Raw genomic sequence first — 14,986 nt, 5'->3', positions numbered from 1 at the left:
ACATACATGTACTTGATGATGGCTCATTCATTAACAATCAATAATGGTTCGTAGCATATGGTAAAGTACCGCACCAGTCACAGCCTTGCTCTGCGACAGTAGCCGTGTCGCCAGCAGACAAACAGTGCAGGGCACAACACACCCAATACAGCATTTTCTATTCGTACGTAGCGTAATCCCCTCACTTAATATCTAGCACGGCATGTCTAGCATCGCTGCGACCTGGCGGCACCCATATCAACTGTCAATTCGTTTCTTATCCCATCGCTCGATTCAATTAACTCGACGCTTCGACCTTCTTCAACTCTTCCCTGTAAATTATAATCCATCAGCCATATCCTTCAAACCGCATATATTATATTCCTGGCAGATGTATGTGGGTAGGTAGGTAGCGGGGAAACGCACTGTAGTTGTTTCGAGAAATCCTCGGCGGCATCATCATCATCCCAGCTCTCCTCCCACAAGTGCACGTTGTCGTTTGCTACTCCGGAGTTTTTTTCGGCTTCTTCTTGGTCCCAGTCTGTGGATGGAGTTGTGTTAGCGTTTGTGTCTTTGAAGGTAGCTAGCTAGGAACTGGGTTGGTGCTGCCGCTGGTGGACAGCTCTTGAAGGAGTAAATCTTTCGCTAAGAGAGAAATAGTATTGTCTACCTTCAACGGGGAAATCTTCAAACTCATCGTCTTCCTCCAGAACGGGAGGGTTCTGTTGCTGCGGTTGCTGCGAGGGTTCGGGCTTGTCCTGTGTTGTGTTCGACATGGTGGGGTCGATGTGGAGGATAAAAGGAGGTTTAGAGAAAAAAAAAAAAAAAAAAAAAAAATTAGAATGTAACTAATTAAGACTTGAAAGAGGTGGAATGTAAGAGCAGGTGTTTGTATGAGGACTCTGAGATGGTCGGAGGAGGATTGATTGGCGATGATGACAGAATGGACTTGGCGCCACTGTCGCTAATCTCCAACTAGACTCCAGGCACAACTACGCCTTTAATAAAACATTATGCATATCATAAAACAAGAAAATGCCAATATACGCTGAAAATCAACAGCCACTCTGACTGCATCTTACTCTTTTTCTCTCCGGCCGGCGAGAACCTCTGCTCGCATTGATTACTGCATTCTATCGACATCGCCTCAGTTCCTCTCGCTCTCTTATCCTCCCACGCCTCGTTGCCTCGCCTCACCTCTCCACTACTCAGCTCTTGTCGTTCTCGCCAGCAGTGTTATGCTATCATCGCCCCGCCTCTCCTTCCTTGCGCCGTGTCTGATGGAAGTGTCTGCATTCTTCCCAATCCGTCGTCCATTATCTTTCTTCGGGGTCCGGAAGTGTCCGGCTCGCGGTTCTGACATGCGAGAGCCATAGTTGGATCTTCGAATTCGATTATTGCCAATTTCGCATTCTGAACATAACTCATTTTTTATTTTATCTATATTCTCACATTCTTTATTGTTCATTTTTTTTTTTTTTTTTAAAAAAAAAAAATTCTATCGCGGCCAAAATGTTCAAGGTTGGATCGTGGTTTTATGGCAAAAAGCCGACGGCCCAGGTGCAGTCGCTGGACTCGTTGGTTGAATTGAGGGACCGTGAGTATTTTCCGGATCTGACGATGGATCTGTGGGTGTGTGAGTGACTGAGAATGTTGGCTGACTGTTGTTATGTGAACAGTCGAGGATGCGCTGCAGGGTATGGCTTACCTTGAACTATGAACCTGGTCGTGTGTAACATGCTAATCGTGCCCCCTAAAGCTGCGACCTTGATTATGAACGACGATGTCGATGGTGCCGAAGACGGTCTTTCGGAGGGGACTTCGTCTTTCCATAATGTGGGTTGTCATTGCTTGGAAGAGGTGTTGAAGACAATTTGGCCAATGCGCTTACACTCTTCGCGGATAGCTCGGAAAAGGTGTAGTCGCATTCATTCGGGCGACATTAGGTTTTGAACAGGAGATTATGCGGCAAGGTTTGTTGATGCCAATTGCCATTGTTTTTGAAGCTGTCTCTGAATGATAATGTCTCGCAGCATCCGAGCGACTCGTCGAAGCCGAAACCAGCGCATCCAACGACCAGCATCGAGCTCAGCACAATGCGCACGCCCCGAACAGTTATCACTCGCAGATATATACACCCGGGACCGAATTCGCGCTTTGTCAGGCGATGGCCCAGCTGATGAGTGCTGTTGTTGGTGTCTTGAATGAGAGTCTCACGGAGAGTGTTAAGGGTTTCTATAAGCTGAGAAAGGCATATCTGACCCTCGATGCGATTCTGAAGATGGAAGAGAAGTTTATGCAGGAAAGACAATCCGGGAAGGCTTCAGCACCAACCAGGTCGAGCGAGTCGTTGAACAGAGCCCGTGGAATAGGAAAGGCGCATACGGATCCCATTATGTCGCATTCGTCGGATGATGCGTTATCGCGTAGACTGGATGATCTTGACGTTTCTTACGATTCGGGTGCTTCAACCCCGTCCGCAGGTGGTGCATCGACGAACATGCTCAACATCGATCCCGATTCCGATCTTTTCAGGAACCAGATTGACGTTTTTATACACTCCGGGGCCAATTTCTGTTTCGGTATTCTTCTGTTGTTGATTTCGATGGTCCCGCCGGCATTCAGCAAACTACTCGGCATCATCGGGTTCTACGGGGATAAACAACGAGGTTTACGGATGCTGTGGCAGGCGAGCAAGTTCCACAACTTGATTGGTGCCATTGCGGCCTTTGCAGTACTGGGCTACTACAATGGGTTCGTTCGTTATTGCGATATCATGCCAGATGCCATACCTGGAGAAGACAGTGACGTGGAGGGATACCCGCAAGAACGACTCGAGGGTTTGCTTGCAGACATGCGGAAACGGTTCCCGAACAGCCAGCTTTGGCTGCTTGAAGAGTCCCGCATGGAGGGTGCTAACAAGAACCTCGAAAAGGCATTGGAACTTCTGTGTGGGGAGAACAAGAGTCCTCTGAAACAGGTGGAGGCTTTACGAGTTTTCGAGCGGAGTTTGAATGCGATGTATCTTCACAAGTATGAGCTTTGTGCGCAGTCTTTTCTCGAGGTAAGTTCACACAGATTTCCTGTCTAGGCTTTTTGCTGATTTTGCAGTGCTTCGATCTCAATTCCTGGTCTCGAAGTCTGTATTACTACATCATTGGATCATCGCATCTCACTCTTTACCGCCAAACCCTCCAAAAAGATCCCACCGAAGCAGCCAAGCACGCTGAGAAAGCCACGGAATACTTCCGCGCAGCACCCCCATTGGCCGGCAAGAAGCGCTTCATGGCCCGTCAATTACCCTTTGACGTTTTTGTTAGTCGTAAAGTCGCTAAATGGGAAGCCCGCGCCAAGGAGTGGAAGGTCCCGCTTGTCGAAGCAGTCGGTGTCGATCCCATCGAAGAGATGATATTCTTCTGGAACGGGCATAGCCGCATGACTCAAGAGCAGCTGGAAGCCTCCTTGATCAACCTGGCATGGTCCGAAAGCGACGCCAACAAGACATGGGCACGGGAAGGTCTGGAGGAGAAGGCGATCTTGCAACTCCTCCGTGCTGCTGTCCTGCGTTCACTCCGGAAACACGATGAAGCTAGGGAGCTCCTGCAGATGCACATCCTCAACCACGACAAAAACCAGTTCAAGGGCCACCTCAAAGACGACTGGATCTGCCCCGTTGCGCACTTTGAAATGGCCGCGAATCTCTGGATGGAGAGGCCAGCGTACATCGCCGTGCATGGTCATCCTAACTCTGACCCTGAGAAGACAGACTCCAAGCCCTCAGCCACGGATGAGAAGTTTGAGCGGCAAAAGGCCCTCGCGTGCAAGGAGTACCTGGAGAAAGCGGCGAGATGGGAAAGCTATGAACTTGATGCTCGGATCGGGCTCAAGGTTACGGCTGCTATGGAGGCTGTAAGGAAGTGGGAGCAAATTCATGACCCTGCTACGGCTGCAGGGTCCTATTCATGATTTATGTTTGATGTATCCCTATGATTTTCTTTGGTTTTACTTGATGGATGAAACACGGAGATTGTATTGGGTTTTGGGTTATATATGGTGATGAATTTGTAGAATTAGTTTGCTTTTGGATCATTTAGATAGTTTTCGTGAAGTGTTCAAGATTGAATATACTGTCATACGTTCCACGTGACCAGTTTGATCTCACCGTGCATCTTCATCCTCTATCCATGAGATGCAACCCTATCTTCTTCAAACCACCTTGACACAATCAATGGTCAACTATACCCAACGGAGATACGCAAACTCCGCATACAAATACAAAAAGCCCGGGCAATATCTTACACCACCGAGTCTCGGACTTCGCAGTGTTAACGCCGAACTGTCAAAGAAAGCAAGCAGCTCCACGCTGAATCACGGGTGGATTTCGGCTAGGACCCGCGGTGAAAGCTTGTCCTGTCTCCGTTGTCGGAGTACTCCGTTATTACCTGCGAAGGATATCAGGATTAGGATCTAGATGTGCTATTACTATCTGCCTGCATTGCTTCGTGAGTCATCTGTATCTGGTGACCTGTTGAATGGATGCAGATAGCTACTCCTATCGGTGTAGGGCGTCCAACGAAATGCCGACTTCAACGGCTATCTTCACTACCCCCTATGGGGTATGGAGTACGGAGTACGGAATAGGCCCGATGGCCCACCACCGCACGCCAGTACTATATATGGCCCGGCAAACGATGGAATTCGCTTCTGGATTGGTTGAAAGTTCGGATTCGGACCTCCGATATTCTTATAGAGTACTTTGCTCGGGGTTTAAAGGGTCCGGGTAAAACGGCATTGCCACTGGGGAAAGCGCCAAAGTAAGCGCGAGCCTGATACAATGAATGGTAGTAGTGTCTAGGCTGGGTCTGAAATTTTTTACGGCCTTTCGAGAATGACGAGGAATCCACTTACGTTCGGAGATGCAATATATACTACCGGTCCCCTGCTATTTTTTTCTCTGTCGAACTCCGGTGACGTCTTGGCTACGACGTTTTTGACTATTCTGTTACCACGGCTAGCTTTCGCTTTTGATATGATCTTCGATATCTCTATATAATAAAACGGTTATCAATTGAGTTGAGCGGAAAGTTTCCCGGAGAACTTATCTGCATTCGAAAAATTTACAATGGCAGAGCGCGATCGTGCCTCTCGATCATCCAGCGACGAGGACATTTCCTCGATCGACGACGAAAGACAACATGCGACTAACGGAAACAGCAATGCCAATGGAGGAAATCTGGAAAAGCAGACCACTGCGTCTAGCTTGTCGATATTCGAAAGTCGTGCGCAATCGGCAGTTTCGAGGATTCGGAGTCGAGACCCTGGCCAGACAATACCGTTCAATCATCCACTGTCGCATACGAAGACTTCGACTGATGTGATTGTCGATTTTGATGGGCCTGGTGATCCGTATCGGCCGTTGAACTGGCCGTTTCGTAAGAAGGCGATTACGACGGTGTTGTATGGGTTGACTACAATGGGTGCAACTTGGGCAAGTTCGATGTATGTCTTCGATAAACTGAGCTTGAGATTTGGATACTGATTAGCTAGTTTTTCTACCGGCACTGCACAGGTTGATGCGCAATACGGTGTTGGATCAGAAGTCGGTTTACTAGGAACCTCATTGCTCTTGTTTGGCTTTGGTAAGCAAGCTATAAACTAAGCTGCACAAGCATTGACTAACACGACCAGGTATTGGTCCCCTGATATGGGCGCCGCTATCCGAAGTCTACGGCCGCAAACCAGCGGTTCTAATACCTTATTTCATCGCCGCGGTCTTCTCATTCGGCACAGCAACAGCCAAAGACATACAAACGATCATGATCACCCGATTCTTCACTGGCTTCTTCGGTTCTGCACCAGTCACCAACACCGGCGGCGTCCTGGGCGACATCTGGACAGCCGAGCAACGCGGCGCCGCCATCGTCGGCTACGCCATGGCCGTCGTTGGAGGACCCGTAATCGGCCCCATCGTCGGCGGCGCAGTCGTCCAAAGCTACCTAGGCTGGCGCTGGACCGAATACCTAACCGGCATCCTAATGATGTTCACCCTCACGCTTGACATCCTCATCCTCGACGAAACCTACGCCCCAGTCCTCCTGGTCTACAAAGCGCGTCGCTTGCGCTTCAACACAGGAAACTGGGCCCTGCACGCCCGCCACGAAGAATGGGACGTCACCTACAAAGAACTAGCCAACAAATACCTCATCCGCCCCTTCCAACTCCTCGCCACACCCATCTGCTTCCTCGTCGCCCTCTACGCCTCCTTCGTCTACGGCATCCTGTACCTCTGCCTGGCCGCTTTTCCTATTGTCTTCCAAGAAGTCCGCGGGTGGAATCAAGTCGTCGGCGCGCTGCCTTTCCTCGGCATATTGGTAGGCGTCCTCTTCGGCGCAGCCATCAACCTCACAAACCAGAAATTCTACATCGCTCGATTCAAAGCAAACAATAACTTCCCCGTCCCAGAAGCCCGTCTTCCGCCCATGATGCTCGGATCCATTTTCTTCGCAGCGGGTCTCTTCATCTGGGCATGGACAGGAAACTCCGCATCAATCCACTGGATAGCACCCGTCATCGGGACGGTCCTCATGGGCTTCGGATTTTTCACTATCTTTCAAGCCGCGTTGAACTACCTCATCGATACGTTTCAGAAATTTGCTGCGTCTGCTGTTGCAGCAAATACGTTTTTCAGAAGTATGTTCGCCGGATCGTTCCCGTTGTTCGCGCAGATTATGTTCCATAATATGGGCATTGGGTGGGCTGGTTCGGTGCTGGGGTTTATTGCCGTGGCGCTGATTCCGATTCCGTTTTTGTTTTATATTTTTGGGAAGAGGATTCGGGCGAGGGGAAAGTGGTCTAGGGCGTCTGTTTATGGACATGATTAACTGCCCCTGGCCTCGAGTATCCTTGGGCTGTTGAAAATGCTTAATTTGGAAATATGCCCTGGTACATAATATGGGTTGAAAAGTTATGCTTTCTGTTTACGACATACCCCGGCTGTTAATGTTTTCCTATTGTCTTGTGATACCATTGATATGCATATTAGGGCTTTGCACATATTATAATGGATTTGCATTAGCATGGTTGTATCTAAAACCTAATTCAAGATTTGTAACGTTTTATTTTCAATGCGTCGAGAATCATTAATATTGTAGAAGGAAATTCTTGTAAATTGCTCATCTGCTCCCAAGCAAAAATCGAAATACAATACACGCAATTACCCTCGACCCAAACGTAAATTTAAATCACCTTGAATCCTCGAAAATGAACTAATAAACCGGGGAATATCTGAGCCATACAATTTCTTCCTCCATCAGTCTCACGAAATAATCATCGTCTCATCCCCATCAACATCTTCGTCCTCCTCTTCCAATGCACCAAACTCCCAATCCCCACGCTCGATCCTACTAACCCGATCCAACTCACCCTGGTACTCACGCCGTAAATGGTCCAGCGTAACAATCACCCGTTTCTGCGGTTTCTGGTTCTGGTTCTGTGCGTAACTCTGGCTGTGGCCCTGGACGGATGATGAAGACGGACGACTTGCGTTGGAGCTTGTGCGGCGGACTGTAGGCGATTCCGTGTCAATATCATCCATAGAGACATTGCCATCGTCATCGACTGCTTGCGCTTGTATATTGCGGGGTCTGTAATCTGGGCCCGTGTACTGGGTGGAAGAGGGGTTTTCACGCTCGACAAGGATGTAAGACTCGCTCTTGTCGACGCAGGCGAGGAGGTTGATTAGGGAGAGGAGTTCGTGGCGGATTTCTTGGCTCTCTGGGTCGTCCTCTTCGACCATTGACTTTTGGTCGTCGGCATCTTTGGCCTTGGCGAGGGCTAGGTGGGATGAGGGGTTGTCGCGTGCTTGTCGCAGGCGTTGGACGTTTCGGTATGCGATTTCGGCTGCGCCGCGGTAGTCGGCCCGCGCGATGCGGTAGGCTTGGAGGATTCGTTGGAAATCGGGCGTAGAGTCAGCCCATTTGTTGTTTTCGGTTTCCAGGAAGGAGTTGAAAGAAGATTGTTTCTTGGCGAGCGAGACGAGAGTCTCATCGACGTAGGATGCGAGGTTGGGGACGAGGGAGGTGGGGAAGTGGAGGATTTGCTTGAGACCTGTGCTTCCTGGTCCCGATGCGGTGAGGATGGTGGTAATGAGGGAGTTGAGGGCAGATCGTTGCAAAGCGACGTCTTTGTATCGGGTGAGTGCGGAGTATGCTTCGTCGTGGCGGCAGGTCTTTAATGATGCGTGGAAGAGGCGGGACAAGAGATCGGTTCGTAGGACGTTGTACTCTGGATCTTGCTCGCTGAGTTCGCTCTCTAATGTTTGCAAAGCAAGACTGGCAAAGTCGGCAACGTGCGAGAATGACCGCACTTGCTCGAATATCGAGAGAACGTGCTGGAAGTATTTGGGGAGACCGTTGTGGAAGCAGTCCACCGAGACAATATCGAGAAGTGTCGACGACATCTCGTGCAGGTTGCCCAGGGGCTTTCCACAAGCTTCGAAATGTTAGCCAAAACTCATCCAAAAGAACCGACAACTTACAAAGAAGATAAGCAGCTTTTCGGAAATACAAAGCTGCAGTATCATATTCCGACATGACCACGTACAGCCGGCCCTTAACGTAGGTCGCCCAAGACGTGGTTACTTGGAATCGTAAGAAGTCCCACGCGAGATCAATGTTCTTCTTCGCAATAAGATCGCACTGAATGTAGACTAACGCATTTGGGTAAGCAACCTCTCCTTGACGCGTAACCCAGGAGAGGACATCTCGGATCCCAAGGGTCAAGGTATAACTCTGGGATCGCCCAATTGCCTGGCGTGGCTTGATATTAGAAGCAAATAGATCCTCAAGAATAGTCACCACTCTCTCGTCCTTGTTAGAGCTTGTGTCCTTCTTTAAGGAAAATGGCGAGCCTGATCCATCAGTTGCATCACTTGTCGGCTTGCCACTGCTCTTGCGGACATTCGAGCTAAGCCAGTGCATCATCTCGTACTCCCTGAGCAGAGGAATGATGGTAGAGAACAAATCAGCCGCGTCAAAAGTCGATCCCTCCTCCTGGTCCACCTCGCCGTCTAAGAAAACAACAAGGACAAGCAAGTCAACGAGAAGTTGGCGCGTTTGCAAAATCATCTCCTGGACACCGTTTACCGTAGCCCTGACCCCGAAATGTGTGGCGAGAAGGTCAGAGTCCTTGCCAGGTCCGAGCGGGATTGTGTCGAGAATTGCGTAAAAGACCTCACTCGGCAGATTATCGATACTCAGATGCTCATTCATAGCAGCGAACAAACCGTCGAAAATCTTATTGGAAACCCGCTCCCCAAAGTCACAGCGTTCCCGGAAGACGTCCAATCGGTCTGGGATAGATGAGGATGGCTCAGTGAAGATTTCCGCCTCGATAGCATCCCAACAAGCCGCTTCAAGTTCAGCTGGGAACCGCTTCCTGAAGCCCGAAGCAACCTTCATCAAGTGAGACGCTTGTTCGAACAGGTCACCCACTTCCGATCCCAAATCCCTGTGCGACCAGCGGTCCACGATCTTGGTTCCTTCCGTACGGAGTTCAGCGCCGGTATTGTGCAGGAGTAGCTCCGTAGAACTGCATTCCCGGATCACAGCGCAACTATCAGAAAGAAGCAGCCATGGAGTTTCGGAATAGGTGTCGTAGGCAATAGAAACAGGCTCGAACCTCCGCCTATTAATGTCTTCGGCGGTCTGCCAGAACTGCCGCCATTTGGTGTCTGTATCTGTGGGGTATCTCGTGAAGTCCATGTGGTCATCTGCATATTTTCGGAGAGACACTGTTCCCGCGACTGCGGTACAGAGTCTCTCTGGGAGAGATGCGTTCTTCTTAAAGTTGCTAGACGTTGATGCGAGCGGTCTGAGTGCTTCGTTATAGATGGCCAGAGCAGTCTCAAGCACCTCTGGAGTAAACCTGTTAGGCTGCAAGAGGTACTTCAACCACTTCTCGGTCGGATCAACGACATCGGAGGAGACCGACACCGGTGGTGCCTCCTGTCTGCGTGACTCCATAGCTGTCGACACCCAATTTGTATACCAGTCCCTCTCCAAAGTGTCAAAGTTGAAGTGTAGTGTGTACAGCTGACACAAACTGTTGTTCTTCCAGAGAACCCACAGCTCCATGCCCTTTCCTGCTTCCGCGGGCTTGATTTGGAAGTCGGCAATGTTCCAGAACAACATGTTCCCTGTCATATCTGGGTCCATTGGCCTAAGGGGCGCATCCGGGTATAAATCCTCGATAACTAACTGTGATGTAAGACCCCCCTTAACGGCCCAGAACTTGAAGCGTCCATCCTCGAAAGGCGAATATGTGACCACGAAATAACGGTATTCACCATCCAATGCTCTCTCGGCATTAAACACGCGGATGAACGACGACTCGGAGGGGTTCAGGGATAAGAAATTGGCATCATTCTGTTGTACTTGGCGATTCAAGAGGTCCTTCGAAGCGACAAGTTTATTCGTGGCAAGGTTCCATATCTTCAATGTGTGGTTCAGACAGACAACAAAAACATATGTCTGGTCGGATGTAGTGGCAATCGCATTGGGGACATTCTGATCGAGATTGCGACCTCTGTATTTAACCGGCGGTGGCACATGCCAGCGGACAAGGCCCCGGATCGAGGAGCCCCAGGTTCGTTCGTCGAAAGTAAGAGGTGACCAGTTCGAGCCTAAGAAATCATAATCAGTCCCCATGCCACGATCAGAAGCCCATGTTTAGGAAGAGAAAGAAATACCGTCATCACCAGACCTCCTGGTCAACCGCAGAAGCGACCCATTGTCAAGGGAAACAAATAGCTCCAACGGACTGCTAGCATGAAGCCGATGGGGATACGAAAACGCCAGCGGAGCCGGAACACATGTCTTGCACCACTCTGACACGTTATCATCAATCGCAGACACCCTGCGGAAGAATTCAGGTCGCAGCGTCAAGGTATGTAGCTGCTTCGACGCCGTAAGAACAAACACGTTCAACGCCTCATGCTCCTCCAAATCCGCGAACTCGACACCGCACGGGAGGATCTCCTCCTGAAAATCCAGGCGCAACGTGACATTATATTCATGGTGCTCGATTCCGGCCTTGGTCAGGTCGACGCAGTGAAGTTCTAGGACTCTGTTGTCGTTGATCACCCTCCACAGGAACGACCGGGGGTAGAGCTTGCGTTTCCGAAAGTAGAGGGATCCCTGGGTCGCGAGATGGCGTTTTGTGAATTCTTCGTCGTCCTTCGCTACTGGCAGGTTATTATCTGTTAAAGCAGAAAGCGAGAATCGGGCCCGGCGTTGCGCGCTCCCCTGGGTTGGGATCAGGATGTTGACGACGGTGGTCGACGAGTACGGCCGCAGATCGACCCGGGTGTCTTTGTAGATTCTCGCCATGGTCGTGGGAATTGACGACAAAACAGCTTCTTAAAAACTTAAATCACATTCAATTCAAGGCTCCATGGTCATTCCTCGTCAGCTGCAGTGTCTGTCGCGATGTTGTTTTTTTCTCTTTGCTGAAAGGCGCAAAGGCGGAAAAAGCTGAAGCTATTTTACAGTCTTGGCATCGGTCACCGCCATCGGTATACATACACGTGAATGCTGAATAGCTATAAGTCATGGATTTTCTGGAGAAAAACGCTACAGTGGCTTGAGATAATGCAGGTTGTCTCGGATAATTTCGTTTATGGGGCAGGGTGAAGAAATCAATTCGACAACCACCCCGGTATATCGCCTATACAATCACCACATGCAGCTTCAACGCACCTAGCCAAACTCCCAAAGTAGAACGGCTTTCCAGTCAACCCAGGTCCATAGTGTGCATATTTGCCGGAATTCGTCATTATAGCACCCACCGACGGTGGAATGATCGGCTCAGTAATCATACACCAGCAGGTATCAGTGATGAATTGAACCCCGAATGCTTCTAGCTCCTCAATGAGTCCGGCTTGAGAAGCAAGGCTGAATTGGGAACGTCCGCAAGTAACTGTAATAGCAACGCTCTTGTCCTTTGTGCGACCTCGGCAGAGTTCGGTGAGCTTTCTGATTTCGGCCAGAGAAAAGTGAGGGTTTCCGAGAGATACCAGGTCCACTGGTTGAGGATGGGATGCGCTGTTGAGCTGGACCCAGCTCTCAGCTAGCTGATTCGGCTCTATGTTGATGAATTGTGGATGGGATCTTTCGTCGAGGACAGCGTCAAGTGAAGCTGCTTCAGGTGTGACCCCAACGATATGGAACATCGGGGCACTCGACATTGTCGCGAACGCAGCCCCAAAGGCCTTTAGGTCGTCTTTGCATGGGCTCAATGACCCAATTCCCACTACCACGGGGATCTGGCTAGGGGATATAGCTCCTATATGGTAGCCCAAGAGAGGATAAAAAGAGTCATCAGTCCTCGCTGCTCCTGCGTCTATAACCCTTACAATAAGCGAAGCCAGACGATTAGCTTCAACATGAGGACCACCCTTTGGCGCCCGACCAGTCAGGGCAATCGATATATCAAGAAAGTCAGGATACTTCATGGTCTTCGCCCCAAGAATACTATTCGCGTAAACAACAGCATTAGACTCAGCCCAAGCCACCTGCTCACCAAGTTTCGGTGCGCTTTCGAGCTGATAAGGAGCGCAGGTAAAGGTTGGTTGTGCACCCATACTGATGTAAGTATCTGCAAGTCTCCCAGCAGCTTCACCGAAAACGGGGTCGATTCCTTGAGCGCACCATCGTTGCTGATCAATGGATATGGAGTTGAGAGATGTTGGAACACGGACTTTTCCTCCCCAGTCTCTAAGCTTCTCTGCGAATATGAGAGATCCTGGCCCTGTGTAGATACAGCCGTCCACATGGACCTGAGTAATGTCCATCAGTTCTTTAGCTCCAAGTAAATCTCCCATCCGGAGGATGATTCGCATCGACACCCGGGCAGCTTCACCGTAGACGCCGTCGAGGAAGGCTCTATCGATATCCGAGAGCTCCATATCCCTCGCAAGAGGTAGAGACTGAGTGGCACCATTCTCTATTGAAAGTCCGTCTAAAGTAATAAGAGACTCGTCACGATAAATGTGCCCATCAACAACATGCAAAAAATGTCCATTCAGCTCCAAAATCTCCCGAAAACCCCCCGGCCCCAGCATCATAACCGGTATAGCTTTCCCAAACACCTCCTCGGCAATCATAACCCCAAGAGTCAAAATATCCTCCTTTCGCTCGAACAATACGGCCTTAGGTCCCTTTTCATTAAGCAGTAGCTCCAACATCACCCCACTACCAGAGCATGAGCCACGACCACCTGGGATAGCGAGAATGGTGTCTTGGAGAAACTGTCCGCTTAATGTGTGGTGACGATCGATTATCTCGCCTGTTTGGGGGTTTACGCCGCCCCAGAAGCTCAATTCTATGTTGCTGGCGAGGAGTTTGCCAGAGGCTGTACCTTGGACATAGGAAGTTCCTTGATTTGTGCATAGGGTCTCCATGTTTCTTGATCTTGGATCGTTGCTCGGATATGGTGACAATTGTAGATTTCTGTTCAGCGGGGTTAGCGTTCAGTTGGTTGAATGGAAGAAAGGTGATGATTTACTTTAATCCTTGGTTGATATCGCTGCTGTGTATCTAGTAAGTGTTATGCAATCGTGTCTCAGTCGGACATGTGAGTAATAAATAACAAATGAAGAAAATTGGGAGAATTTATAGTATTAATCACGTGAAGAAGTCTATCAGTATAATTGCAGAGCATCGATAGATAAAACAGGATAGAATATAAGTACAAGAATTGGCAACTGGACAGGGAACGTTGCTCGTAATAACTAATACATACAGTAAATGAGCAGAAAAATGCCATACATACTCATGGAAACGTTGGAATCGTAAAAAAAAAAAAAAAGGCGAAAAGAAAAGAAAGGGGAGAAAAAGAAAACGGTGCATCATTACTCATTCATTCTCCAAGTCCTTTGGACTAGGATCACCAATACCATCCTCGTTGATAGCGAACAGAGCATCACTCTCAGGCAAGCATGGACTGTCGTAAATCTTGCACACTCTCGTCTCGCCTCTCCCCTTCTTCAAGCTTAACCGGGTCGTACTAGCATGCGCAATGATGTTACCACCAATCGGTTTCTTGGGATCGGGATTGAACATCGCACTCGGACCGCCGTCAACCTGAGCAACGACCTGGTTGGTGATGACGACAGCGATACCAAACTCGTCCGCTAGCCGTTGTAGCGTGCGCATGAATTTAGCCAAGTGGGTCTGTCGAGACGACAGCTCTCCACGGCCGTTAAAATCGGTACGATATAGCGAGGTAGCGGAGTCGACAACAAGGAGCGAGAAGCGTGTCTCGCACATCATCTGGGACGCTTGGTTTAAGAGCTGAAGTTGGTGGTCTGAGTTGTATGCTCGGGCATATGCGACATTATCGAGAACCTCCTCGCCAACCAATCCATATCGTTGAGCGACGGCCAACAAACGCACGGGTCGGAATGTCCCCTCGGTATCGATGTACAGGCATTTGCCCTCGCCCCCTCCCATGTCGAATGGTAATTGGCAAGTTACCGCAAGTGTGTGACATATTTGACTCTTTCCTGTTCTGAACTCTCCGAAGATCTCGGTGATGGATCCCGTTTCTATCCCACCTCCCAGGAGGGTGTCCAGTTGTTTCGAACCGGTCGTGATCGAAATTAGCTCGCTTCTTCGGGCGTGCATCTCAGTGGCAGTTGTGAAACCCATCGGTACGAGTTTGGCAGCTATAAGTCATTCAAGTTAGAATGCGATTTCAGACAGCGTCTTTGTGATATACCTTCGACAAGGATTTTAGTAGCCTTCTGCTCCGAGATACCCTTAATCTGCTCCAGCAAACGTTTTGGTCTATACAGTATAAGCCAATAGCCAAGTCTCGAATCCTAACGTAGCAAACATACGTATATGCGATTGATTCAACGGTGTGATAGCCCGCATCGACGAACAGCTTGATGTCTCTTCCCGTCAAACCTGCAACGCCCTACAAAAAAAGTATATGTTAGAAACGC

General features: G+C 49.5%; 5 protein-coding genes across 5 annotated transcripts; 2 read left to right on the top strand and 3 right to left on the bottom strand.

Annotated features, from left to right (window-relative positions):
* Positions 1 to 277: 277 nt before the first annotated feature.
* EURHEDRAFT_381246 (proteasome regulatory particle lid subunit SEM1) lies at positions 278 to 755 on the bottom strand (the record flags this gene model as incomplete). Its single annotated transcript, XM_040779390.1, has 3 exons — positions 278 to 311; positions 406 to 520; positions 650 to 755. The coding sequence occupies 3 exons, from the start codon at positions 753 to 755 to the stop codon at positions 278 to 280; spliced, it is 255 nt and encodes an 84-aa protein (XP_040634883.1).
* A 736-nt stretch (positions 756 to 1,491) lies between these two features.
* Positions 1,492 to 3,945, top strand: EURHEDRAFT_465285 (TTC39/IML2 family protein; the record flags this gene model as incomplete). The annotated part of the gene is made up of 6 exons (XM_040785014.1): positions 1,492 to 1,576; positions 1,659 to 1,676; positions 1,739 to 1,815; positions 1,886 to 1,952; positions 2,013 to 3,043; positions 3,091 to 3,945. The coding sequence occupies 6 exons, from the start codon at positions 1,492 to 1,494 to the stop codon at positions 3,943 to 3,945; spliced, it is 2,133 nt and encodes a 710-aa protein (XP_040634882.1).
* A 1,156-nt stretch (positions 3,946 to 5,101) lies between these two features.
* EURHEDRAFT_381244 (MFS transporter) lies at positions 5,102 to 6,860 on the top strand (the record flags this gene model as incomplete). Its single annotated transcript, XM_040779389.1, has 3 exons — positions 5,102 to 5,478; positions 5,527 to 5,618; positions 5,668 to 6,860. 3 exons carry the CDS (start codon positions 5,102 to 5,104, stop codon positions 6,858 to 6,860), a joined length of 1,662 nt encoding a protein of 553 aa, XP_040634881.1.
* Positions 6,861 to 7,294: 434 nt separating this feature from the next.
* On the bottom strand, positions 7,295 to 11,366 carry EURHEDRAFT_465387 (nucleoporin Nup120/160; the record flags this gene model as incomplete). The annotated part of the gene is made up of 3 exons (XM_040785021.1): positions 7,295 to 8,469; positions 8,516 to 10,660; positions 10,727 to 11,366. The coding sequence occupies 3 exons, from the start codon at positions 11,364 to 11,366 to the stop codon at positions 7,295 to 7,297; spliced, it is 3,960 nt and encodes a 1,319-aa protein (XP_040634880.1).
* A 301-nt stretch (positions 11,367 to 11,667) lies between these two features.
* Positions 11,668 to 13,438, bottom strand: EURHEDRAFT_509004 (DUF521 domain protein; the record flags this gene model as incomplete). The annotated part of the gene is made up of 2 exons (XM_040785904.1): positions 11,668 to 12,947; positions 13,014 to 13,438. The coding sequence occupies 2 exons, from the start codon at positions 13,436 to 13,438 to the stop codon at positions 11,675 to 11,677; spliced, it is 1,698 nt and encodes a 565-aa protein (XP_040634879.1). The 3' UTR covers positions 11,668 to 11,674.
* Between the last annotated feature and the right edge of the window lie 1,548 nt (positions 13,439 to 14,986).

This window comes from Aspergillus ruber, assembly GCF_000600275.1.
Source record: "Aspergillus ruber CBS 135680 unplaced genomic scaffold scaffold00037, whole genome shotgun sequence".
NCBI classification, from domain to species: Eukaryota; Fungi; Ascomycota; class Eurotiomycetes; order Eurotiales; family Aspergillaceae; genus Aspergillus; species Aspergillus ruber.
The sequence above is the reverse complement of the archived record's forward strand: the minus strand, read 5'-3'. Positions and strand labels throughout refer to the sequence as shown.